Here is a 27,994-nt window from a genome sequence, read left to right as displayed (position 1 = left end):
CCGGCTGAATTCGAGAGATACAACCCTTGCAAAATTTCAACTCTGTAGCTCTAGCAGTCTAGGAGGAGTTTGCGTTGATCCAGAAGGACGGATTATAATTATTTAAAATTGCCTCACAGTCAGCACACTTACTAATTTCCACCAAACCACTATGGGAAAAAATCCAATTTTTTTGGCATTAATTCAAAATAATGAGCTAGAGACATGAATTTTTTTTTTGGATGTTCGTCAGACTTTAATTTAATTTCAGATTTTTTTTGTTTTTTCAATTTGACCCTAATTTGACCCTATAATTTTTTTCTTTTACCAAGTGTGTAAGCAAAATCTAATCAATAAATAAATCTAAATATGAAGAGTTGCACGCGAGCTCTGATGCTAACTTTCTTTTTAAACGACATCCTGCATTTTCATAATTTAAACATTTACGTCCAGCTTTATTTGGAGACGTCTCGTGCTCACCAAAAGTAATTACAACATTGCCATCAAGCCAAGTAGAATGTTTAACTTTAAATCGATCTAACATTCGATTGCATTTCAACAAACATTTTATTATGTAGTGAATAAATTCCTCGACTTCTTTTTGGATAATTTTTTGAAGATCTTCATTCACATTGTTGTTAAAAGATTTGGCAATAAACGATATTACAGCGTCTTCTTGGAGGTTGTTGCAGCTCCAAATTTCGAGCAGCACTGAGCGCACCTACAACATGTCAATTTTCAGGAAAAGGGGCAAAAACGGGCAAAAGTTATTAATTGGACCTTATAGTATAAGGTTTAGTTAAGTAAAACTGCCGAGGCCTAGCGAGGACTACTAAAGTAATACTCCACAGAACACAAACATATTTGTTAGGGTTAAGCTAAAACTACGAATGAACAACACATTGCACAGTTACACAAAAACACAGAAGTATACAAAATCACTTCGGACACTTATTATACATACCTTTATTAACTTTTTCCATAGTAACTTTTAATTTATGCGATTAACAAACAAATTTAATACAGCTGAAAAGTTGCGATCTATTTGGCGCGCTTTTTCACGCTGCAATGCAACTCTAAATCAGCTGACTTTGTAAAATTATCAAATAATAGGGGTAGTCAACAAAAATTTAAAAATAGTGCAAACTACCAAATTTTATGAAAATCGGACAAGATACATGTAAAATATACTAAAATACACGTAGGCTACTGGCTACTACTAGAATTGCTCGTGTGGTGGTAAGGGTGAGCGAAATATCAATTGCTGTGAGGTATGTAAAAAGAATTAAAAAGGCATACTGGTACATGGTATACCGAAGACGGTGAGAGAACCTACTTCATTTTTATTAATTTTGGTCAGAAGTGTGCAACGCATAGAACGAAGCATCTCCGACCATACAAAGTATATATATTCTTGATCAGCACGACGAGAGGAGTTCAACTAGTCATGTCCGTCCGTCCGTCCGTCTGCATCTATCCAAAAAGGCCAAATTGTTCAAGTTTCTAAGACAATTCCCCAGCAAGAGAAGACAAATATTTTGGAGACCCCCTGGACGCAGTACTTATTTGGAACATGCGAGTTAAAAGGCACCTAAAATTAGACAAAACAGTATGAACATATCATCCTTGAGCGCTTTATTTATGCAGTGGCTTTCGCACAATGATATTCTCAATGGAGCTAGTCGGCAGGGCGTAGCAGCAAGAAAAAATGTGATTTCAGGCACCAGACAAGAAAGCGTAATGAAATACCAATTTTCAACATTTAAAATTATGCAAAATTTGATTTTCTCCGATAGTAATATGTTCATCTAGCAAATCGATAGCATCCATGTACATATATCGTTAATTAGCCCTGAGCTCACAAACAGTTTTGATCTAGTTTTTTGTATTTCACAAAGTGAAGGTATATATTTAAAGTAACTAAATGTTTTGAAAATATTTGTTGTGTTCTTTAATTGTACTTTTAACCATCTTTCTCTCTAATACACTATTGTTAACTACTTTCATCTTCTGTAGAATAAAAATTTTGCGTGTGAGAAAAAGTGTTTTTCTTTTGTGATATTATATAGTTCGTCCACTATGTGAATTGTCCAACATTACTTGCCCTGAGCTGCCCAATTTAACAATGTACCTTTTTTTAGGAACCATGTCGGTCTGCGAGCGGCAACTTTTTGTAGTGAGCAGGACTACCATTCAATTATGGATAACTTACAATTTTTCACAAGAAATTGTCTAAAAAGTGGAAGAAAAGCAACAAAGATAAGAATCAATTGGAGAATAACAACACAGCCTGGCTCAACGACGACTTGTTCTTTTGAACCCCGAAGAAAATTTGGCTCCTGGGCAAAAACCAAAAGAAATTGAAAATTGCGACCCTAACCGTCAGTGCAAAAAATTATCACATCTTGACCTTATGAGAGCAACACGTATAAGCCTATATAGATGTGGTAAATAAAGTGCAACGGACATTGTTTCAATGGTAAAAGCAGATCCCGAAGCATTTAAGAAAATAAAAAAAGTTTGGATGCAGATCAACGACTCCTCATTAGATATTCTCCAGAAAAAACATTGGCGTTTTATATTGATGGCGACTACACAAAGTACTCATACAAGCTATTGTAATCAGGCACAAGCGCGAAAAGGTAATATTTTTTCAACGTACGATGTTTTGCAATCGGCGAAAAATATGTGCTATCTGGATTGCATCACAACCGAAGAAAGTTGGGCTGAAGCTGAAGTTCCTATACAAGAAATGCTGGACAAGACAATTACGATATGTCGAATGTCAATAAATATAAGTCTTTGAGCCTCATTTTTAAATGGTGTTGCGATAGGAGCTTCAGTAATTCGAAGCTTAAAATGGCAGATGAGCACCGTCTTAATTCAAACGCCGCAATGTGTAGACGTGTTTTTAATGCACTCCGCAAAATTTAGTGCAAAAATAAAAAAGATCGCGTTTGCAAAAAATTGTGTAGGGCTCTCAGTCGCCTCAAAAACGAATATTTACAATCATATTGCTATTAGTTTGTTCTAATAACTAATTGTACAACAACAACGTGAGCGTAGACTCTCGGTCCAACGCAACAACGCATACTTTTCGGTGGTGTCGCCGACCTCACTGAATGCTACCGTAATAACACCAAAAGTGCAAGCTACTCAGCAAACAACAGTTATTCACCGTGGAGGGAGCAGTGTGCTTCTCCATCAATATCGATAACTGGGTCATCGTTTGCACAGACCAGCACCGTCAGCTTGTTGACAGCAACTACTGCAACGTCTGCCGAAGTATTGACCTGACCTGACCTGAGTAGCACTCCTAAACGGGAATCGTTTGAAAATTCTTGCCGACCAGCAAGACGATCAAGCTGGCGCTGTATATAAAGTTAAATCGGCTAGACCACCCCCTTTATAGGGGCAAATAACTTTGTTGTAACCCCTCTTAATAGGGGTAACATAAAGGAAATAAAATGTCAAACCTAAACTGAGGACAATTTCCGCATCACCGAAAAGTACCTCCGTAATGTTAACATCAACTTCTATACCTACCAACTAAAAAGCAGTAAAGGACTCCAGGTTGTGTTAAAGGGGATTGAGACATCGGTCCCAACTCAAGAAATAACAGACGCATTGGCCGAAAAAAACTTTGCGGTTAAGTCTGTTGTCAACATCATCAATCACATAGAAAAGCTCAGTCCAACCAGCACTTCCCCCTTCGAGCACATTAACGGATAGTGAGTACTCGGAACTCCAATCGGATAAGATCACTGCAGTTATTAAAAACCACATAAAGCCGAACAAAGCTCCTGACCATGACCTAATCACACCGAAAATGATCCTAGAACTCCCTATTATCGCCATATAATACATCTGCAAACTGTTCAACGCTATAATAAGAATTGGCTACTTCCCAAGAGCATGGAAAAGGTCCACTATCATCATGATTCCTAAAGTAGGAAAGGACAAAACCCAGCCATCATCCTATAGGCCAATTAGTTTGCTGTCATGTCTTTCGAAGCTTTTTGAAAAGGTCCTGCAGATCCGACTAAACTCATTTCTGGCTTCGGAGAACACAATCCCTTCACACCAGATTGGCTTCCGCGAAAAACATGGGACAATTGAAAATGTCAATCGCATAACATCCGAATTACGAACAGCATTTGAACTAAAACAATACTGTGCGGCTGTCTTTCTCGAAGTTGCCCAGGCTTTCGATAGAGTTTGGCTGGAGGGTCTGATGTTCAAAATCCGGCAAAAACTGCCACAGTACACCCACAAACTCATGGAATCTTACCTTTACAATAGGCAATTCGCTGTAAGATGTAATGGCTCCGTCTCGGCTGATTTTGAAATCAAAGCTGGTGTACCGCAAGGCAGTGTACTCGGCCCGTTGGTTTACCTGCTGTACACTGCAGACTTACCAACGAGTTTAGGACTTACAACGTCCACTTTTGCCGATGACACGGCAATCCTCAGCAGATCCAAATGCCAAATACAAGCCTCTGCAAAATTAGAGGAACACCTCAAGGTGGTAGAGGAATGGCTAGCAACCTGGCGTATCCGGGTCAACGAGCAGAAATGCAAACATGTCACATTTACGCTTAACAGAAGAAACTGTCCAGCACTAATGCTAAACAACGTACCAATTCCTCAAACCGTGGATGTCACTTACCTTGGCATCCACCTAGACAGAAGACTAACTTGGCGCAAGCACATCGAAGCAAAAAAATCACAGCTTAAACTGAAAGCGAGTAGCTTCATTGGATCATCAATGCTCGGTCCCCTCTACGTCTGGAGTATAAAGTCCTCCTATACAACTCCGTACTGAAACCCATCTGGACTTACGGTGCCGTACTATGGGGAAATACAAGTACCAGCAATGTCGACATTATACAAAGGGCGCAGTCGAAGATTTTAAGATCAATCACGAGGGCTCCGTGGTACATACGGAACGACAACATTCAAAATGATCTAAATATGCCTAGCGTAAAATCTGAAACTAATAATAGAACTCGTCTTAACAGAAATGACAGACCAACCCAATAATAAGTGATTAGGGCCGCCTGCAATATCCCCAGGATTTATCTTAAGTACTAGATTAAGAAAAACATCTCAAACTTGTTAGGCTCTAATTTAAGAGTATATTCAACAAATATATATTAAACGTTAAAAAAAAAAAAAAAAAAAAGATGAGCACATACAAATCCAAATTATATCCTGCATCCGTTTATTATTATTTTGTGGTACTGGGACATTCACTACTCCGTCGTCAGTTTTCTATTTACCTCCTAAGTGAGGTCCTGCCGGAGAAACTTAATTCTGAATTATTTATTTTTTACTTTGACAAATTAATTAACTATCTCCCGACTCGATCCACCCAAATTCCATTTTAAGTTATGGATTTCGTATTTTCGTTTACTCCCATTATTGTATCAACCTTACGCGGTTTAGTAAAGGTTTAAGTACAAACGTAGGATTGACATTTTGACATTAAGGGTTTTCATTAACTTTGGTGACACAATCGACTCAACCTTTAAATGCCTTTTCCATTGATTTCGCATCTTTACAGCTACCTTATGCTTTGACATTTTGCCTTTTATTTGGATTACAAATCTTATTTCCGTATAATATTCAATTTTTGGTAATTTTAATATTTGAGCGGTCTCTTCAGACAAAATGGTGCTTTGTGAACCAGTATCATTCCATTTACTTTTATTGATTGTATGCTTCAAGAATCTTGTGCGTAGTTAAATCGGACAGCTATCTTCAAATGCCGCATAATTTGAAAATATTTGTAGCGGTTTTTTCTCTTCGTTCCCCATGGCACTTAACGAACAACGTCTTTGCTCCAAATATTCAATGAAATCTGTTAGTATTTGATTGTGACTCGTTTTTCTTATCTAACTATAAGAAAATAATTGCAAAACTTATCTCTTTCAAATAGTTGAAGTTAAGAAACTTACAGGTCCCATTGTCTCGGCTCACCAGAAAGTGTGGGTACCGGAAATTTTGGCATCACCAGGCAATCTTACAATCTTACATTTTTCCTTACTGTTTAATTTGTAATACTGACAATGAATTACGATCATCGAATTCCAAATCATCCATAGCATTCCTAAATCGTGCATCTTTTGTCAACACCTGGCAAGCCCGTACCTTCTCCATTAATAATTTTCTTTATTCAAATATATATTTCATGTCCTATTGCTTGTTAATTGTTTGTAGGTAGAAACATTAATGGAACTGTCGGATTTTATTCTTGAATGTATCCTGATTAATATAAGAGTACTCATTACTGGAAGTCGCATTTCTGCGCGACTTTTCGTTGTTCGTTTTTTATACCCTTGCAAAGGGTATTATAAAATTGGTTAGATGTTTGTAACTCACAGAAGGAGACGTTTTCGACCTTACATAACATATATATATTCTTGATCAGCATGAGAAGCTGAGTCGATATAGCTATGTCCGTCTGTCTGTCCGTGCCTATGCGTTTTACTTAGCCATCTTCAGAGCTTTCGGGCCGAAATCTTTTTTCTGTGCTTTTTATACCCTTGCAGAAGGTATTATAAAATTGGTCAGATGTTTGTAACGCATAGAAGGAGACGTTTCCGACTCCATCAAGTAAATATATTCTTGATCAGCATGAGAAACTGAGTCCATATAGCCATGTCCGTCTGTCCGTCCGTGCGTATGCGTTTTACTCAGCCACCTTAAAAGATATCGGGCTGAAATCAGACTACTATATCCTATAGCTCCAGAACAAACATTTTCATAAAAATTGGAGTATCGCTATGAAATTTACATATGTGATAATATTGGATATAAAACTCCACATCCCAATTCGAATCTGATCGGATAAATATAACACAAGTTACAGTCAATAGTTACAGTCAACGCTGCTTGCTGTCTACTACGTCATACGTCATCAACAGAGCACATGCATACACACACAGACGGAACGCTACATGAACTGTATGTATATACGTGCAGTACTTTGCTTAGGGAATAATGGAAGAAGAAGAAGAATTGAGTTGCAGGGAAAAAAAGAAAAAAGTAAAAATGTTATTGCCAAGGATTGCAAGGGTATAAAAACATCGGCTAGCCGAAGTTAGCTAGCTCCACATCCCAATTCGAATCTGATCGGATAAATATAACACAAGTTACAGTCAATAGTTACAGTCAACGCTGCTTGCTGTCTACTACGTCATACGTCATCAACAGAGCACATGCATACACACACAGACGGAACGCTACATGAACTGTATGTGTATACGTGCAGTACTTTGCTTAGGGAATAATGGAAGAAGAAGAAGAATTGAGTTGCAGGGAAAAAAAAGAAAAAGTAAAAATGTTATTGCCAAGGATTGCAAGGGTATAAAAACTTCGGCTAGCCGAAGTTAGCTTTTTTGATATTTTTAATATAGCATTAGGTATTTTGATAATTTTTAAAATGAAGTAGGTTCTCTCACCGCCTTCGGTATACCATGTACCAGTATGCCTTTTTAATTCTTTTTACATGCCTCACAGCAATTGATATTTCGCTCACCCTTACCACCACACGAGCTTTCTAGTAGTAGCCAGTAGCCTACGTGTATTTTAGTATATTTTACATGTATCTTGTCCGATTTTAATAAAAATTTGGTATTTTGGTGGAAATTAGTAAAGCTAATAAGTGTGCTGACTGTGAGGCAATTTTAAATAATTATAATCTGCGCACATACTAAACAAGTCTAAATACGAAATATGGTGACTTTAGGCAGTGGCGTAGTAACGGGGGGTTTTGGGGATAAAACCCCCCCCGAAAATTGGTTCATTTCTTATAAAATTGATTCAGCCAATTCAATATCTTTGATCCTAAAACATGTTAACCCCCCAAAAATTTTCTGGCTACGCCACTGACTTTAGGTTAGTAGTCTTTGAGAAAATCAGTTTTATTTAATTTGTCGAGGCGGTTCGTTTGATTGTTTGTTATTTTGTATCAAAATTTGGTGTCTTGTGTTTGAGTAAATCAGTTTTATCTAGTTTGCGGACGAAAGTAGGCGTGGAACAAAATCAAAATAAACTTGATCACTGTACATACTATACGAGTATACATACGTAAAATTTTAGGACAAATATAATTCTGCTTTCGTATTTATTGATATTTACATCATATTTATTGTTGCAATTTTATTCTACATATGAGTGTTGAGGAGTTTTGTAGCCCCTTTCTCATACATATTTTATATTTATGGAATAGTTTGGCCTCAGATTCCAAAATTTCAATCCGATCGGATAAATAGAACACAAGTTACAGTCAATATAAATCGGTTCAATCGCTGCCGGCAGCGCTGCTTGCTGCCTACTACGTCATCATCCAATCAACAGAGCACATGCATACACACACATAGACGCAACGCTACATGAACTGTATGTGTATGCGTGCGTTGCTTTGCTTAGGGAATGAGGGAAGAAGAAAAACAAATTGTACTATGAAGAGTAAAATTGTTTTGTTTGTATGTATATTGATGAATTGAGTTGCAGAAAACAAATTTTTAACATGTAAAATTATTATTGCCAAGGACTGCAAGGGTATAAAAACTTCGGCATAGCCGATGGTAGCTTCTTTGATATTTATTATTATCTGGTGCAGCTCAAGTATGAAAAATATCAGGATCGGACCACTATATGATATAGCTCTAGAAGAAACATTTTCATAAAAATTGAAGTGTCCCCATGAAATTTACTAATAATTTAGCTTAGGCGTATAATATGTACAGAATATCGATATACATATGTGCCAATACAATAATTATTATTACAAAATTTTTTTTGATGTACTTCTAACTATTTTATTTTATATAGGATATCTGAGGCTCCAACGGGTGGCAATTGATCTTAGAAAATCATAATAAAATCAGTTCATAATTTGAATTTGACAAATGAAGATTGACTATTTTCCTTCTCTCATTTTTGGATAGATAATTTTTGGTCCTTCAAGAAAAAGGAACCAGTAGAAAGAGTATAATATAAAATCAAAATATTATTGACGGGGTTGAAAAATTAATATTGCTGTGATATTTAGGGTCAGTTTAAAACCAGTTTTTTCCACTACGAGTGTTACGACTTTTCAAGACAGGGTTTTTTCCTGAATGATTTCGTTATTTTTATACCCTTGCAGAGGGTATTAAAAAAATTGATCAGATGTTTGTAACGCACAGAAGGAGACGTTTCCGACCCCATAAAATATATATATTCTTGATCAGCGTGAGAAGCTGAGTCGATATAGCCATGTCCGTCTGTGCGTACGCGTTTTAGTCAGTCGTCTTAAGAGCTATCGGGCTGAAATTTTTTTTTTTTGGGTTTTTATTACCCAGCAAAAATAAAGTATGAAAACCATAAGGATCGGACCACTATATAATAGAAGAACTAGAAGAAACATTTTCATAAAAATCGAGTATGCTATGAAATTTACATATATGAGAGTAAAATTGTTTTGTTGGTATATTGATGAATTGAGTTGCAAAAAACAAATTTTGAACATGTAAAATTATTATTACCAAGAACTGCAAGGGTATACAAACTTCGATTTTTTGAGATATAGTAGTCATATATTTAAATATTTGTTAGCGGACACCTTTCAATGAATGTACTAAAATTGATCAAGAATGGATGAATTTATGAAATAGTTCCCAAAGAAACGATCAGTTAAAAAAGCAACTATTAACGCAATAGTCAATTGACTATTAAATTTAATAACGTATATTTCTCATGTTAACAAGGCTTTTAATGACTGTGCCGAATTTGATAAGATCAGGTGACTATATCATATAGCACCCATAAGAACGATCCGTCGAAAACAGTGACTTCTGTCAATAACTTCATTATTTGCCATACTAAGATTGTGCGCCGTTCTTACGAAAACATTAGACTTTATAAATAAAACGTTTTTCCACTTTGACGGCTATATGGATAAGAAAGGGTACACAAACTTTGACGCGGTCGAAGTTAGCCCCGGCCCTCTGGTTTTATTTATTTTATTTACTTACTTCGCACTGTCCGCAATAATGAGAAGCTTCGTTTTTTCCTCGACCATTGAAACGTATTTCCACTCCTTTAGACTTAACGAATTCCTGAATGTGAAAGACATTTTTTAAAGTTTGCAGCAAGCACATTCTGGAAAACACATAAATTTTATACTTATAGGTTTTATTTTTAATGTATTTAATAAAGTTACACCACAATGTTTAACACTTCTTTACAACGAAAATTTGTTTGTAACAATCGAAAGGAATCATTTTCCACAATAAAGTAAATATACGACATTTAGCGGTCTAATAATAATTCGCTTGGTGTCACTTGAATTGAATAATGTATGTGTTAATGATGAATTTATTTATTTATTTATTTATTTACGTCAACTAACACAGCAATCGACAATAAAGCTAAAGACAGATAGTAATTAAATGAAGAAGGTAGCTTAGCTTTATACACAACTAAACATCCCCGACCCGTTGGAGGTGTTTAATTTGCACAAGGTGCCAGCTATGCCCCGATTCACAGACAATGTGGTCAGGGATGAGTTGCAGCCAATCCAAGTCTAGAATGTTTACATTGGTTTCGCTGTAGATGATTAAAAAGTATAGCGCGAAGAGAAGTGACAGAAAGATGAGGAGAAATTAGGTGAGAAAGGTTGTTAAAAGATTGGCAAAGAACACGAAAAGGTTCGTGACTAACTACTCTCTAGTCAGACATCTACTAAGGTGAATAGGAAAAAAGTTTCTAATCCGACGTGAGGGAACACAAAAATGTAGCGTAAATAAGTAGAAATGACTTCGCCGTTGACTAGTTAATGGAGAAAGAGAATGCCAAATACGAGCCTACGGTTGTAAAGTGAAGGAAGATTAATAAGAAGAAGTCTGTCAGAATAAGAAGGTTGGCGAAGACTCGGGTCCCAATTTAGACCGTGTAACGCGAACTTGAGGAGTTGCGGGTTCCACACTGGCGAGCAATTTTCTAGAGGAGGGCGAACTAACGAAGTGTATAAAACCTTTGTTACATAGGGATCATCAAATTTTTTGGCCCAACGTTTAATGAACGTTTTATGAACATTAAATGAAAGTTTTGGATCAAACATAACGCCAAAGTCTTTGAATGATGGTAAACAATCTAACAGAACACACTTAATAGAGTAATGAGCTAGGAACGGAGACAAACGACTGAAAGTCATAAAAAAAACACTTAAAGGCATTAAGGTGTAATTTATTAACGTGGCACCAATCACAGAACGCATCGAGATCTGATTACAAGTGCTCTTGGAAAGAAGGATCATTATAGGAATAACAAATCAAGACGTATCCGCAAACGTGAGCGCGTGAATGATCCATGCCAAAGGGAAATCATTTTTAAACAGGGTAAATAGTTGTGGGCCCAGATGACTGCCTTGGGGTACACTTGACGTAACTAGAACAGGTTTAGATATCGAGGAACGAAAAGACATCTTTTGGGTTCTGCCAATAAGATACGATTTTGACCAAGCCGTTATTTTTGGGGAAAAGCCCAAGTTTCATAAGAAGCATAGAATGATCAACCGTATCGAAAGCCTTACTAAAGTCGGTATAAATAACATCAGTTTGACGCTTTTTACGGAAGCCTTGGTGTAAAAGGGTAGTCGATTCTAAAAGGTTGCAAGGTAGTTAGAAACATTCGATTTGCCACCCTTTTTAAAAAGCGGAATAATAAAAGACTCCTTCCAAATATCAGGAAAGCTACAAGTCTCCCTCGATATAAAGAATAACCGAGATAAAGGCTTTGATAGGGAAATCGAACACATTTTAAGGATGCAACTAGGTATATTATCAGGCCCGGGATTAGTATAAGATATTAAAATTGTCATTTTATTTCGAGAACATTACGCAATTTTATTACATTAAGATTTTTTTCTGTGAAAATTTTTAATTTTTTTTTTTAAATCATGCCAAGCAAAAGCAAAGAGCAAAGGGCCTGGTTTTGGTATTTTAATTTTAGCAAGTCATTTTTATTCAGAAAACAGATGACCCTACCTGAAATATTGTCTGGACGTTGACGCGTACACTGAGATGTACAGTGCCGGCTACGAAATTATGAAGTTGTTTTTTTTTTACTTTAGTTCTGATTGTCTCGGCTTAATGAAATGAAATAATTTTTTCTGTAATAAACCGTAAAAATGAACTCAGATGCCTTTGAACAAAGAAGTTTTGTTTTTGGTGGGCACATATTTAAGACGTTTGAAGAAGTTGTAGTCGTCGTGTTGAGGAACCAATTGTCACACACTGCTATAGGCAGCAAAGCGAAGTCTCTTGAATGATCTTGCACATCTTACAATGCTTTTGTTTTTGTTTTTTTCTTAAGTTTTCTGGAATATACTGGCGTCAGTCTGGTATACTCTGTCTCTGTTGCTCTTTATAAAACTATATGGCCTACGTAGTTGCGTAAGAAAGAATTTTTAGTAATAAGCAAGCAAACGAACGATCAAGACGTGTTCTGGCAGTGGCAGACACAGTTCAGTGAAGTTTAAGTAAAAATAAAGTTAAGTTCTTATGAGATATTAAACACAGTGGTTTATTGTTCATCATAATTTGGTCCTTCGAGCCGGATCGTTGGGCATTGCTTGTTTGTTGCTCATTGGTTAATAATATGTTGCAGTTTGGTGGCAATTAATTGATAACCTCAAATTTAGTAGTCGATAGTTCTGGCCTACTATCGAATAGGCAATCGCGTGCTTATGAGAAAAAGCGCGGATACACAGGCGCCACACGCCTATCGGTACCTGTTATCGATATAATCGACGAGATCGTGAGAGAACACATCTCTAGGAAAAACAAGCGTCTTAAAATTTTCGGTCCACACAAGCAGTGGAAATTTCTTGGTATTTCATCATGGAGGAAATGAGAACGTTCATCAAGGCCAGAGGAAGATTGAAGACAACTATTACCCGCATATATGGATATGCAGAGAATCCAGCACAGGATGCCGACGTCTTTACAATTGACACCAAATTGGAAATTTTGTTCTATGCGTGGAAGGAGTTCGTCAAGTCTGGTGACGAATTGACCAAATACGACAAACTGGAGGGTTATGTGGACCCTACTGAAGACTACGAGATATACGAGGAGAATATGAAAGGGCGAATGCTCGCATTAAGGCTTTACGAGCTGCTTTGGCATCGTCTGGCAAGTTGGAAGAAATCGGCGCGGCTGGCAACGATAATTCGCTTGTCCAGGGAATTCTTCAACAAATGCACAATCAACAGCAACAAATACAACTGCAGGTGCAACGTCAAATGGAACAGCAGCAACTATTGGTTGAGAGATTGCTCACGCCACAACAATCTTCGTCTTCGACAGGCTCACAGCCAGCTGCAACGCCGGCAATAAGAGATTGTGAGTTACCAAAAATCCACATCAAGCCCTTCGGCGGAGATTATAAGGAATGGCATGCTTTCAAGGACCTTTTTGAGAGTACCATTCATGGAAAGACAACACTAACGAATATACAGAAGTTTCATCACCTGAAGTCATGTGTCATAGGAGAAGCAGCGATACTCATCCAGCATTTGCCTGTCGTAGATGCTAATTACGAGGTTGCATGGAAATCGTTGAGTGATCGCTACGAACAGCCCCGTTATTTGGTGAATTTGCTTATGGATACATTCACCGCCTTGCCAAAAGCTGTTGGGCAAAACTCATAATCGCTACGCGCTCTGACTTGCGGAGCCAGTGATGTTATTCGGGCTTTAGACGCTTCTGGACAAACGGGCCGTGACTGTTGGCTTATATACTTGCTCATCAACAAGGTTGATGAGACAACCCGACGTGAATGGATCGACAAAAGCCAAAAGGATATTGAAAATCCCACCATTAAAGAATTGCTCAAGTTTTTGGACTCAAGATGCGATCGCCTTGAGCTCATTCAAGTTGTTGATCATGTAGCGAGCAAACCGAGGGATGAAAAAGGAAAACGGCAAGCACGCACCATGCTTGCCATTACAGGTAATTGTATGAAATGTCATAGTACTGAACACATACCGTCGGCTTGTCCTCAATTCCAGAGCTTGACTGTCAAGCAACGTTACACCTTCGCGAAGGAGAAACATATGTGTTTTAATTGTTTGAAGACTGGACATGGAGTAAGCGCTTGTGGCTCAAAGTCTTCTTGCAAGTATTGCAAGCGCCGCCATCATTCTTTGTTGCATTCTGAAGGCTATTCTACACAGCATAAAAGCGCAGAGCAGCATCAAGGCAACTCCGGCCAGGCTTCTGAGTACAGCGGAAGCAATGATGAATGTAACCAGACCCAGCAAGCCAAATGGTCAACGAAGAAGTACTCTACCAACTGCATTGGTACTCGTGCGAAATTCTCAAGGAGCCTTGCTTACGGTCCGTATTTTATTGGATAGCGCCTCAGACTTGTCTTTCATTTCGGAACGGTGCGTACAGACTTTGGGTCTTGCACGTTCGCCATTTCGAGTTGCCACATCGGGCATCTCAGACGTCAAGGCGCGAATAACTAGAGGTTTCTGCTCTCTTCAGAAGATGTCTCGTGTGTCGAGTCATTGCATCGATATTAATGCGCACGATTTAGGAAAGATACCCTCACCATTGGCACGTGAAAATATTGATGCTTCATCACTGTCGGTATTTAGTGGATACCGAATGGCCGACCCTGACTTCAGAACTAACGCTTCAATCGACATTTTGCTGGGCAATGAGTACATTTGGTTAGTTCTCACCGGGGAAAAGTTATGCGATGGTCAAGGGCACCCTATTGCAATTAACACCATATTTGGATGGGTAATCACATCGGAGTACACTTCAAAAATGCAACCACCATCTACGTCATTGCTGACTACGGTCAATATAGATGGTCTACTGCAAAGATTTTGGGAACTAGAGGAAATTCCATCACATACAACTGTAAACGAAGAGGATGAAAAGGTCAAAACGCACTTCCGAGGTACGCACAACCGCAACTCGAATGGAAGATGCATAGTCAATTTGCCGTTCAAGGAACAAAACCCACAATTTGCGGATACATTTTAAGGAGCGTCGTCTAATGAAGGATGCCAGCTTGAAGTTAAAATATACTCAGTTTATGAGAGAGTATATCAAGTTGGGTCACATGAAGGAAGTAGTTGCGGACGAAGCCACAAATGTATGCAAGATGTCATTCTATTTGCCACACCATCCAGTCATAGGTGCCAATCTGCGGGTGGTGTTCGACGGATCATTTCAAGATCAGGATGGACGATCTCTTAACGACGCACTTCACATTGGCCCGTGCATTTGCACCATCCGGATTAATGCATTACTTCACAAATGGAGAAATCAGGAGCTACCTTTAGAGTTCTGTATTGTCAAGATTGAGAGCTCTTATTGTGGAAGAAAATAGACAGTTTCCATCAGAAGGAATATCTGTTATTTGATGTAAAATGGCTTTTGGCTGTGCACAGTGCTGTTGATAGGGCACTTCAAATGCATTATTGTCATCTGTTTAAGTTGACTTTAATGGTTCCTTAACTTGTGAACTTTCCAACATTCTTACCTTAACGGTATGTCGAATAGGCAATTCCTCATGCAGTAATTCTGGTCCAAAATCGATGGGTAAGCTAGAACTTTTAGCTAACTGCAAAACCTGCGTTTTTATTTGTCTTTTTTTCCGTTCTCTAAACTCCTTTTGATCTTCTGTGTTTGTTTTCGGTACACCCCTGGTTTCAGTTCTTCCTGCATTTTTTTTTTAGTTTTGCAATTCGACGGATTTGCTTCAGCTTCCCTAATCTTCTTTTGGCGCTGTCGAAACTCTTTTTGGTGTCTGAATTGGATTTTGTTTTATTACCGGAATGTTTTAGTGTTTTTTGTTCCCGATATTATTTTTGATACTCTGCGGCTGTTTTTTGAATTTTTTTTTGCAAATTGGCTGATACATATGGGCGGATAAAACACACAAAAAACTGGCAGCTAGAGGAACGAGGCTGATTCGACGCTCCGTTGTAAATCGGTTTTTTCGCTAGTCTACGGGACGTGTATTATCTGCAAAGTAAAGCGGACAGTGTGAGACGGTGTTGGCTACGCAGGCCTACTCACGATCGCGATTTCGTTTAAAAACCTGCTGGGGCTGCTGCGGTCATCCGTTCAGGGGGGTGAGAGGCGTAAATTGCTCTCCTCGCGCGCGTGTGTAGTAGTGGGGTGGCCGCACCCCTCTCACCATCATCGACACCGATAACACCAACTGAAGTGTCTCCTGGTTTGAGCCATCTCTTCTAATATGTATATTAGACACAAATATTTTTCGTATTTGTTTTCCTTTTTTTCTTTTTCTCCCACTTTTTTCCACAGCTGGATAACCGACTCGTGGTGCAGGTATCAGCTGTGCACTGGTCAGGCTAACCCGGGCTTAAAAGCCCCAACATTGGCACCTGCCAACTCCGCGAAATCGCTGAAAGCTTTAAAGCGGAGCTTAAAGCCGCAAAGTGCGGCATATTAGCGTATTTAGCTGTGTTTCAGCCCTCCAGCTGTCAACTCGGTCTGTGGGCCCCAAGACAAGCACTCTGCCTTAGAGGCGAAAGTTCCAGGTTCAAATTTGACCTGTGGAAAAAATTTTCAATTGCAGAATTTTTTTTTATAGAAATTTATTTTCAGAGACAAGCACTCTGCCTTGGAGTTGAAAGTTCCAGGTTCAAATCCGCCCTGTGGAAAATTTTTCAATTGCAATTTTTTTTTTTAAGGAAATTAATTGTGAGAAAATTTCTAATAATTAATTCGGGATTTTTAGAACCAGTGGTTGACACTTTCGTCAGAACACAGACCGAAATTTTCAAGTGTGTGGAGCCGAGCAGAGATTTCCCAGGGGGAAATCACCTGGCTGCAAGCATGGAGGGCTTGAGATCGGCTGTCTCGATGGCGGTGCCAATCAATGGCGCTCGCTTCAGCGCCGGTTGTATGGTCTGAATCTGTTTGCGTCGACAGTCCATGCAGTCAGCTTGCGATAGAGGCTGGAGGCAAGCGAGCCATTACGAATGCTCTCAGAGAGAAAGTCGACAGACTTAAAGAATTGCAGCAGGCAGTGAGCAGCATTCTGTGAAGCGATAGCGACCCTGAACCAGTAGCGGCATGCCCCAAGTGCACCAAAGTGTCCCTCGTCACCAGAGGGCAACAAACGGAGAAGCCGCAACAGCAGCCTAGGATGCCCCGCCAGAGAGCAGTCGCCGCCGCCGCCAACACTTCGGAAACGAAGGAATGCAGCAATGGTTCCAACTGTTGTATATGCGAGTCAAGAGGGATCACCGAGCGAGAACACGTAGCAGGCAGGTAGCGGTACCCCTCAACAACGTAGGCTGGGCCCATGAAGTCGTCTCGACCAAGACAAAATGTTTAACTTTACCCAGCTAAACTTAAACTACTGCGAGGCCGGCCATGAACTACTTAAACAGCGGGTGCGAGAGACCAAATCTGACGCGGCGGTAATCAGCGAACCATTCCGCAGGAAAACCTCACCCAATTGAGCGAATAGCACGTCGGGCAAGCCCGCCATCTGGGCATGTGGCAACCCGCCCTCGCAGGCTAGCTGGCGATCACTTCATCAGGACACAGGTCAAAGGGATATGGCTGTACAGTTGCTATTTGCCGCCCAGTCTGTGCTTTATGGACTTCTGCAAGGCGCTAGATGAACTGACGACCGACTTAAGGACACAGCCCCACCATAATCGTCTCACAAATTATCGACGGCCTATTCCCCAACCGTCCGGTTTCCCCAAGCATAGCCCAGCATCCAGTTCCACCATCAATGATCCCCATTGATGCGATCTCGTCGGATGAAGTCCTGGTGCGGCCAAATCGCTCCAACTAGGCAAAGCACCCAGCCCAGCTCGGATCCCAAACCGTGCCATTAAAATGGCCCTGTCTCTACAACCAGATGTCTTCGCAGCCGTCTTCAACCGCTGCCTCACCGAGGGAGTCTTTCCCGAGCAATGGAAGATCCAGAAGTTGGCCCTTCTGCCAAAGCCGGGGAAGCCAACAGATACTTCGCCCTCCTATAGACCGATATGCCTGGTGGACTCTAGGCAAGGTGTTTGAAGGCCTCATCGGAACGAGACTGAACGCTTACGTCAGCGAGTTCGGCGGTCTCTCACCCAACCAATTCGGTTTTCGCAAGGCAAGATCCACCATTGACGCAGTCGCCAGCAGAACCATCGAAGGAACAAGATGGAGAGGAGGCTCCCAACAGTATTGCCTTGTCGTCACGCTTGATGTAAAGAACGCCTTCAACACCGCGGATTGGAGTTGCATACTCAGTACCATCCATGATCTCGGCATCCCCCCGTACCTCCTTGCCATCATTCGGAACTTTTTTAGGCAGAGGATCCTGAGATACGGCATCTCCGACGGCCCTAAGAGTCGTTATGTGTCTGCTGGAGTGCCACAAGGCTCGGTTCTGGGTCCGCTTCTTTGAAACCTGATGTACGACGGAGTGCTGCGTCTCCCACTCCCGCCAGGTTGCCAAGCTATAGGATATGCTGACGACGTGGCTATTGTTGTTGTTGGTAAGGAGCTGGAGAAGGCAGAATCAGTAGCCTCGCAAGCTATAGCCAGTATCACGCGGTGGGTTCAGTCGGTTGGTCCTGGCAGCCGAAAAAACGGAGGCGGTCCTGATCAGCAGTAGGAAAACAGTTGAGCATGCCTCAGTGCAAGTAGAAGGTTCCACAATCACCTCAAAGCGAGCCATCCGGTACCTGGGCGTGTGGCTAGACACCCGTCTATGCTTCAGAGAGCATTTGGAGAACGTCCAACGGAAAGCAGGGAGCACAGGACAAGCGTTATCAAGGGTAATGCTCGAGAGGACCGAAATAGGAGCGGAGACTAATGCTGATGAGTGTGCTGAAATCGGTCATTTTGTATGCGGCACGAATCTGCGCCAACGCCATACACATGACGGCATACAGCAGGGGCATTACCGCTACCTACCTTCTCTGCGCGCTAGGGTCTGCAGCAGTTTTAGGACGGTCTCTGAGGATGCTGCACTGGTGGTTGCAGGCAGGATCCCCATCAACTTACTTGCGGACGAGGCCAGGAACATCGCTGACGCTAAAAGGAACGGCACACTAAAGCGGACAGCTAGCGACGACGCAAGGATGCAAAGCTTCGCGACCTGGCAAGAGCGGTGGGATTCGTCTAGCAAGGGTAGGTGGACCCACACCCTTATCCCCACGATTTTTTCATTAACTCTCCCAATCTTCATGTGAAGCATGGCGTTGGTATATTTATATTTCACGACGAGAAACTGAGAAGTTATTAAATGATATTAAATGAATGACGTCTCCGTTTCTCGACGTAGGTGTTTTCTTAATACAAATTTCAGTCGTTTTAAGCTTATTTCCTCTTTGGATTGGTCATTTTTATTTGAGTGCTGCGACTTAGATTGTGCAGTGAATTTTTTCTACTGTGCTCTTAATTTTCTAACTGATAAATGCGTTTCTATGTCTTTACCGTTTCTGGTGCGCCAGTCTGGTTCACACGTGGGCTGTTTAATCTCCGTAATATTAAATCGAGATATTTTAAAAGGTTTAAAAAAACTGGTTCGCGACTTGACTATGCAAATTATTGTGTAGCCAAATCTCAATTTTGTCTCTTAAATACTAAATGCTACAACAATTATCTCGTTCGCAGTAAGGTTGAATTTTATAAGAACTCCAAAAGATGAAGATAGAAAACTGGTTGGAAAACTGGTTGGTTCGATTTCAAACAGAAGCCTGAAACTCGCAAACGAAAGCCAAGACTGAAGCAGCAAGAAGTCGGTCCTCTAGGAATAATATTGCCAAGGACTGAATTTAATTGAACATTTTTTTTTAATATAAGCTACCTCTTGAATTGAAATAAATATTAGAGCTTAATACATGAATCTTGTCTATTTACTAGTGAGATAAGGAAAATTCTAAATCAGTAATTCTGTCGAGTGCTAAAGATGATTTATATTTGAAAAGAAAAAACACAACACACAATTTTTATTCAGGACCTTGTGGTAAACGACATTTTTTGTTTTTTGGTCAGGCGCAAGAACAAATAAAGCGGATGCCGACGCTTTCTAGATTGAGACTACAAATAGTCAAGGATTGGCCCTGTGATTTGTTGATCGTCATTGCAAAGACAAGACGAATCGAAAATTGAATTCGTTTAAACTCAAAGAGCATATCCGTTGGGATCAGTGGAATCTTTGAAATAAGAACTTTATCATCTTAAAATTTTTCTTTAAGTGTTTTCTTATCACCAAACGCGTCCCATTGCACAGTCTTGCTTGGTTTAAATTTTTAAGCATGACTCGATAGCCCAATTTCAGTTCTAAATTGTGCGGTGGTAAGCCCGGCACATCCAAGGACTTTAAAAATTCAGTTGGATTATTATTGGCTTCTTTTTCGTTTGTTACACAGTTGATTGATTTGTAAGAATACAGAGTACCTACGAATTGATTTTGAATTACAAAATTGAGATCATCTACATCTTGTAGATACCCTTGTTGTTTTTTCCCTTCATCACTGCATATTTTTGTAGTTAGCAATGAAATCAGCGAATACTTTGTTGATAAGCTCGTATTTTGATGAACGAAACTGCAAAAATTTGGAGAAAATGATATTACACCGCTCGATTCGTCAACAGGCACATTTTGCGGTAAAACGAATCTTCTTGGACCTAAATAAATGAATTTCAAAAAAAAAAATTTTTTAATATCACTTTTTACTTTACTATTGCAAAAACAAATAGAACTCCCTATCATCGCCATAAAATACATCTGCAAACTGTTCAACGATATAATAAGAATTGTCTACTTCCCAAGAGCATGGAAAAGGTCCACTATCATTATGATTCCTAAGGTGGGAAAGGACAAAAACCAGCCAGCATCCTATAGGCCAATTAGTTTGCTGCCATGTCTTTCGAAGATTTTTAAAAAGGTCCTGCAGATCCGACTAAACTCATTTCTGGCTTCGGCTGAAGATCCTTATCACCCTACCATTGAAGTTATTATTTCTTACAATTCCGTTACAAACTCATTAATAACATCTCAGTTTCTCGTCCTAGATGTTTTCGTAAAACAAATTTCAATCTTCTTAACAGCCTTATTTTCTCTTTTGATTGGTCAATTCTATTTGAGTGCTGTGATATAGATTGTGCAGTGAATTTTTTCTACTCTGCTCTTAATTCTCTAATTGATAAATGCGTTCCTTATGTGAATGTCTCTACCGTCTCCAGCGCGCCAGTCTGGTTCACACGTAGGCTCTCTAATCTCCGTAACATTAAATCAAGGTATTTTAAAAGATTTAAAAAAACTGGTTCGCGACTTGACTATGCAAATTATTGTGTAGCCAAATCTCAATTTTGTCTCTTAAATACTAAATGCTATAATACATAATGTCTGATGAGGCGCATTTCAACTTTAATGAAGGAGTGAATAACAAAATTGTCGGTTTAATGCTACTGAAAACCCTCAAAATTCATCGAAACGCAACCTCTTTACGACCAAAAAGTTACTGTGGTGTGGCATTTATGCCGATAAAGTCATCGGCCCGTACTTTTTTGAAAACAAAAATGGAGCAACGGTAACCGTGAATGGGGAGCGTCATCGGACAATAATAACCGATTTTTTATTGCCATTTGTTCGTGAAAATGAATTCGATATTTACTGGTTTCATCAGGACGGCGCTACATGCCATACAGCGCATACCACAACCAATTTAAAAGTGATGCGAAATGCCGAAAAAAGGGCACATTTTGCGGTTAGGACAGATGCGGTCATTTACGGGATATCATATTCAAAAAGTAGTTAGAAAGAAAAAAAATTTTTTAAATTCCACTTCTTACTTTGCTATTGCAAAAACAAATCCTTCCACTTTAAATGGCCCACCCTGTAATTATATCGTGAGCTGAAAGGTTGAATTCTATAAGAACCCCAAAAGATTTTACAACTTTGTGAATTCTAAACGAAGCTCTAATTTACTACCTTTCACCTTTAGACTTAATGACCAGACTGCTAATAATAATTCAGATATTGCAGATTTATTTGGTAAATTCTTTCAGTCGACTTATTACTTCTAAATCGCGACCCTTTTCTCCCTCCTCGCAAAATTCGGGATTTGGCCGTCCCTCTGCCTAAAAGTTCCGAGCTCGAGATCGCGAACCTTTTCTCCCTCCCCGTGAAATTCGGGACTTGGCCGTCACTCTGCCTAAAAGTTTGACGACGATCGCTCGCTCGCCCCAAAAAATGTCGTTTATGACCTCTCATAAAACTCAAGACACACAAATTTTTGTGTGCGTCGAGACCAAAAAATTACTTTTTCTCTGCCCAGCCTCTGCTGCTGATGCTCTGGCTCCCAACTCAAATTTTCGTGCCCACCCTTGCTCAATTAAGTCTGCTCTGTTAGCTTGTGTACCATCATTTAAAGACTTAGGCGTTATTTTTTTTTTTTATTTCATTTAATGTTCATATATCTACAATTGTCAATAGAGCATGCAGTCTTCTTGGCTTCATAAAACAGACTTCTTCTTATTAATCTTCTTTCACTTTACAACCGTACGCTCGTATTTGGCGTTCTCTTTCTCCATAAACTAGTCAATGGTGAAGTCAATTCTACTAATTTACTAGATACTATTTTTAGTCGTCTTAAAGATCGTGATTTCCTTATAGTTTTAGGTGATTTTAACTTGCCTAATATTTCTTGGCTTGTTGATGATAATCTATCTTTCTTAATTCCCCCATCTCAACATGTTTTTCTTGATAGCCTACTTAAATGTCCACTATATCAGTTGAATTCTTTCCTTAATTCTTCTAAAAGAATCCTTGATCTTGTTTTTGTCTCTGATCCCACTGTTAGTGCTGTATCACAAACACAGCCACTAGTAAAACCTGAAGATCCTTATCACCTTACCATTGAAGTTACTATTTCTAACAATTCCGTTACTTATTCATTTAATAACATCTCAAATTCTCGTCGTTGATGTTTTCGTAAAACAGATTGTGCAGTGAAGTTTTTCTACTCTGCTCTTAATTCTTTAATTGATAAATGCGTTCCTTATGTGAATGTCTATACCGTCTCCAGCGCGCCAGTCTGGTTCACACGTAGGCTCTTTAATCTCCGTAACATTAAATCGAGATATTTTAAAAGATTTAAAAAGCTGGTTCGCGACTAGACTATGCAAATTATTGTGTAGCCAAATCTCAATTTTGTCTTTTAAATACTCAATGCTACAACAATTATCTCGTTTGCTGTAAGGTTGAATTTTATAAGAACCCCAAAAGATTTTACAACTTTGTCAATTCCAAAAGACGCTCTAATGTACTACCTTCCACCTTCAGACTTAATGACCAGACTGCTAATAATGATTCAGATATTGCATATCTGTTTGCTAAATTCTTTCAGTCGACTTATTCTACTACTGTTTCGGATCCCACACCCTATCCCTTTTCAATCCCACATTTAAATTTTATTTTTTTTTCCTAGTATTACCGAGGACTGTTTTATCTCTAGCTTGTCATCTATGACGTCTTCCTTCGTTCCCGGGCCTGATAACATACCAAGTTGCATCCTTAAAATGTGTTCGATTTCCCTATCTAAGCCTTTATCTCGGTTATTCTACCAGATCCACTATTTCTCTTTGTCAGCATGGCTTCATGAAAGGTCGTTCGTCGCTTACCAACCTTTTAGAATTAACTACCCTTGTACATCATGGCTTCCGTAAAAAGTGTCAAACTGATGTTGACGGTTGATCATTCTATGCTTCTCGCGAAACTTAACATCATGGATTTTTTCCCAAAACTATTGGCTTGGTTAAGGTCGTATCTTATTGGCATATGTTGTTCATATTTCTTCAATTGTCAATAGAGCGTGCAGCCTTCTTGGCTTCATTAAACGTTGGGCCAAAGAATTTGATGATCCCTATGTCATGAAGGTTTTGTACACTTCGTAAGTTCGCCCTACTCTAGAATATTGCTCGCCAGTGTGGAACCCGCAATATGATATTCACCAGCGTAGTATTGAATTGAACTAATTTACTAGATACGCTATATTTTTGTGTTCCCTCACGTCGGACCAGAAACTTTTTTCCTATTCACCTTAGTAGATGTCTGACTAACTACTCTCTTCACGAACCTTTTCGTGTTCTTTGCCAATCTTTTAACAACCTTTGTCACCTTATCTCTACTCATCGTTCTGTCACTTCTCTTTGCGCTATTTTTTTTATAATCTACAACGAAACCGGGCTGGGCATGTTTAGTTCTGTATATGGCAAGGCTTGCTGCCTTTAATTAATTGTTATCTGTTTTTTAGCTTAAGCTTTTTCGTCGACTGCTATGTTAGTTTAACACAGTTCAAAAAACAACACAGTACCATGGTCTCACTATTGCATATCCATCATTACGCGTCAGATGCTCTTTCCACCAAAAGTCATGTAACCATCCTGGCTACTGGTTTTGAAAGAGCTTTTGATGAGGTTGGTGCTCAGACTGTACTGGATCAACTTTCCTGGTGTGGGGTAGGTCCTTAGGTCCTTCTACCTAGTGAAGGATTTCATGACCAAGCGATCCATCCGTTTTAGAGTTAATAATACCTTAACTAATTTCTTTAAATTACACAACGGCATTCCACAAGGATTACCCATCTCACAAGGGGAACTTCAGGTATGCGAATCGCCGATTTGGATGAAATTTGGATATGTTGTAAAATATCCCGTAATTTGAAACTGTGTGAAATATTTCGGAGCACTATTCTATATTTTCCTAAAAAATAGCGTTTAAAGTTATAGCTTTGGTGACTTATAAGTAAAACGCCGAGTGGTCTTCAAGCAGCACGGTGGTGTAAGGGGTACAGTTCCTGCCAAAAAGTCAATAAATCCAGGTTCAACCCCCGCTCGGAACTAGTTAGTTTTGGTTTTTCATTCTTTTTTTTTTTAATTTTTAATAATTTTTAAGGCAGGTTAAAAATACAATAAAGCGGGTGAAAAACTCCTCAACGCATATTAAAGAAAATCTTGGAATTTCATCAAGAGAAGACTGCATTAGGGTCTAATTCCTTGCATATTTCCATTTGTCATCCCTAATATTGAAGGAAATGCTCGAGTATGCATGGTTCGCTTCGAAGTTGACCGATAAGAAAGTGTTTTTCCAAAATTATTATTTGGTTTGTTTCTTTCAAATTAATTTCAAGTTGGTATATTCTTGCACTTAATCATTTTTTTAACATGTTCATTGTCTTGAATAAATATATCTATTTCATGTTTATATGATTTATATCACAAAAAAATGTAACGGTAGAAATTAATTCGTCTATTTTACGTATGTAATGGTCTATATTTATACATTTATGTTTTTGTAATTGCATAATAAATGAATACATTTAAAAATCAGTTAAAGACCTATTCTGCTATTAGAAAAAATAATTATTTCAAAAGCAAAAAAAGAATGTAAAACCAAAACTAACTAGTTTCGGGCGGGGGGTTGAACCAGGGCTTCCTTAATTTTAGGCAGGACCACTACACTTTACACTGCCGAGCTGCTTGAAGACCACTCGGCGTTTTACCTATAAGTCACCGAAGCCATAACTTTAAACGCGATTTTTCAGGAAAATATAGAATAATGCGCCGACATATTTCACACAGCTTCAAATCGCGGGGTATACTACAACATATTCAAAATTCATCCAAATCGGTGATTCGCATACCTGAAGTTCGCCTTCAGTGGTATAGTTCATAATTGCCTTGATGCTATAATATTCAGCAACTGAAAAAATACAATGTTACTATTTCTTACTTTTAAACAAATACTCATGGATATGGTTAAATGAGGTAATTTCTCAGGGGCCACTCTTGCCTTTAGCAAATGTAAATTATTGCATATTCGTAAAAAACATCGTTGAACATATCCAACTCTAAAGGTAAATAACATAACATTAGAATATATGTACATCTAGTCTCAAAGTTCTCTGCCTTATGCTCGACAGTACACTTACGATTAAGTAACACTGGGTTAATCTTAGAGCGCCTTAGCAAGCGCCCTATTTTCATTAAGTTTCTTGGGTCTAAGCGTTCTTTTGTCCATCCAACATCACTAATTCATGCCACAAGAGCCGTAATACTGGCGAAAATCGACTATGGGCTGGCAATCTCCCCGCATACCGTCCAGTAGTACTGCGTAGCATTGGCGCGTTCCGAAATGACTTTTAGCGGAAGCTGGGTTTCCTGATGTACAGCTGCGCAACTGACTTTCAAGCTTATACGTAAAATTCTCTTCCCGACTAGCCAAATTCTGCTAAAAGACTTTAATACAACGGTTAAACAGCGACGAAGGTCAAGTTTACTATCCTTAGGTGTTCCATGAGATATCGTTGGAACAAAATCAGCCCATCTCTCCTCCTTCAACTTCCGGACCACACCGAGAACACGTCTCTCAACTTATGAAAAAAAATAAAAAGGAAAAAGCCCTCAACTGGAGCTGGTTTTACAGATCGAAAACAATTGACTCCACAAGCTTTGCAGTCGTTAGCCAGTCTGGAACCCTCGTCTCATCTGGAATTCTTCCGCATGTTTTTCAATATTTTCTGCCGAAGCGGTTGCAATCCTTAAAGCAATTAAGCACGCTCTCGAACTTAAGGGCAAATTCATAGTGTGCAGCGACAGTCTTTCTACCCTCAATGCATTTAATAACATCTACAACCAAACTAGCCTGATATTCGAAATTCGACATCTTTGCATAAAACACGCTACCAAGAGAAAATTCCTTTGGCTGTTTTTTTTGCAAATTGTGACCTGGTGTTCACATGGGCGTAAAAGGTAAAGAGCTTGCAAATGCAGCGGCCAAACAGGCAGGATAATCTCCTTTCCTAACTGTCAGCCCTGGTGTCAGAGAAGACTTATGGCGCAAAATTAAGGAGATAGGTTTAAACAATTTAATCCAAGCAAGGAACCAGTCCGATATCCACTTTCATTGCACAGAATACATTGTAATATCATCACCCGCCTCAAAACTGGTCACACCGCCTTAACCGACGACCATCTGTTAAATGGAAAAGCTAAGCTCAGATGCCCGAAATGCGGGGGAGAATTATCAACCAAACACATATTGGATATTTGCCCACATTTGCAAATCCAACCCACCTCCCTTCTTATCGCACCCACTCTTAATAACATAAAATCAGTAATCGAATTCCCAGATGTAAATAACTTACTCAATAAGATATAAGTTAACTATCGAGTCGATGGCCTAGTAGCTAGCACTCTTTACCCGTTATATTATTTTGCATAATATAATAAATAAATAAATAATAAATAAATAAGAAAAATAGTTCATTATTAAACTTTATGATACATTTGTAAATGAATTTGCTTTAAACAATAAATCGATGCTGCGTAATATCTCTCAATCTCTTTCTCTGCCTCTCTATCTCTCTGTCTCTCTTTCTCTCTGTCTCTCTCTCTCTCTGTCTCTGTCTCTCTCTCTCTGTCTCTCTCTCTCTGTCTCTCTCTACAAGTCTCTCTATTATTTAGACTTTCTCTCTCTCTGTCTCTCCCTTTCTCTGACATTCTCATTTTGTGTGTTCGTGCCCTTAAGACAGTGACTTACAACAGAGCGCTCATATCCCCCTGGGGACACGTTCAGCACCTCTTATGCGTTTAAGCCGAACGGCTTTGTCTTTTGTATCTTTCTCTTGCATGAGATTCTCTGATTTTGGCAAACCTGATGAATTTTTATTTTTCGCAGGTAAAGCAACATACTCGCACAAGCAAGTGCACACATACAACTATATTTTTCTAGAGCTCTCTTTGTGCCGGCCTTTGACTTACACGCAATCATAGTCTCTCAGCGTTAAATTTCTTACGGTTTTATTTCGTTATGTGCGATAAGGAACTTCGTTCCAATGAAATACACAAAACACTAAAACACAAAACAAAACTTATTAATTTGCCAAATTTTGCAGATAAAACACAAGCTACACACACCTGCGAAAGCGTAAACGAGCTAAGCACAA

At 39.2% G+C, this 27,994-nt stretch overlaps 1 protein-coding gene across 1 annotated transcript in view; it reads right to left on the bottom strand.

Annotated features, from left to right (window-relative positions):
* Window positions 1–10,004: 10,004 nt before the first annotated feature.
* Utx (Utx histone demethylase) overlaps window positions 10,005–27,994 on the bottom strand; it is a gene marked incomplete at its 3' end in the record, with an annotated part of 233,247 nt that continues 215,257 nt past the window's right edge. The window contains exon 15 of the mRNA XM_068285047.1: window positions 10,005–10,131. Within this exon, the coding sequence (XP_068141148.1) occupies window positions 10,005–10,131 (127 nt within the window). The remainder of the gene's footprint in view (window positions 10,132–27,994) is intronic.

The sequence above is a fragment of the Drosophila tropicalis genome, unplaced genomic scaffold (assembly GCF_018151085.1).
Source record: "Drosophila tropicalis isolate 14030-0801.00 unplaced genomic scaffold, ASM1815108v1 contig_109, whole genome shotgun sequence".
Lineage (NCBI taxonomy): Eukaryota > Metazoa > Arthropoda > Insecta > Diptera > Drosophilidae > Drosophila > Drosophila tropicalis.
Note: the sequence above shows the minus strand (reverse complement) of the source record. Positions and strands in the feature narration are given on the sequence as shown.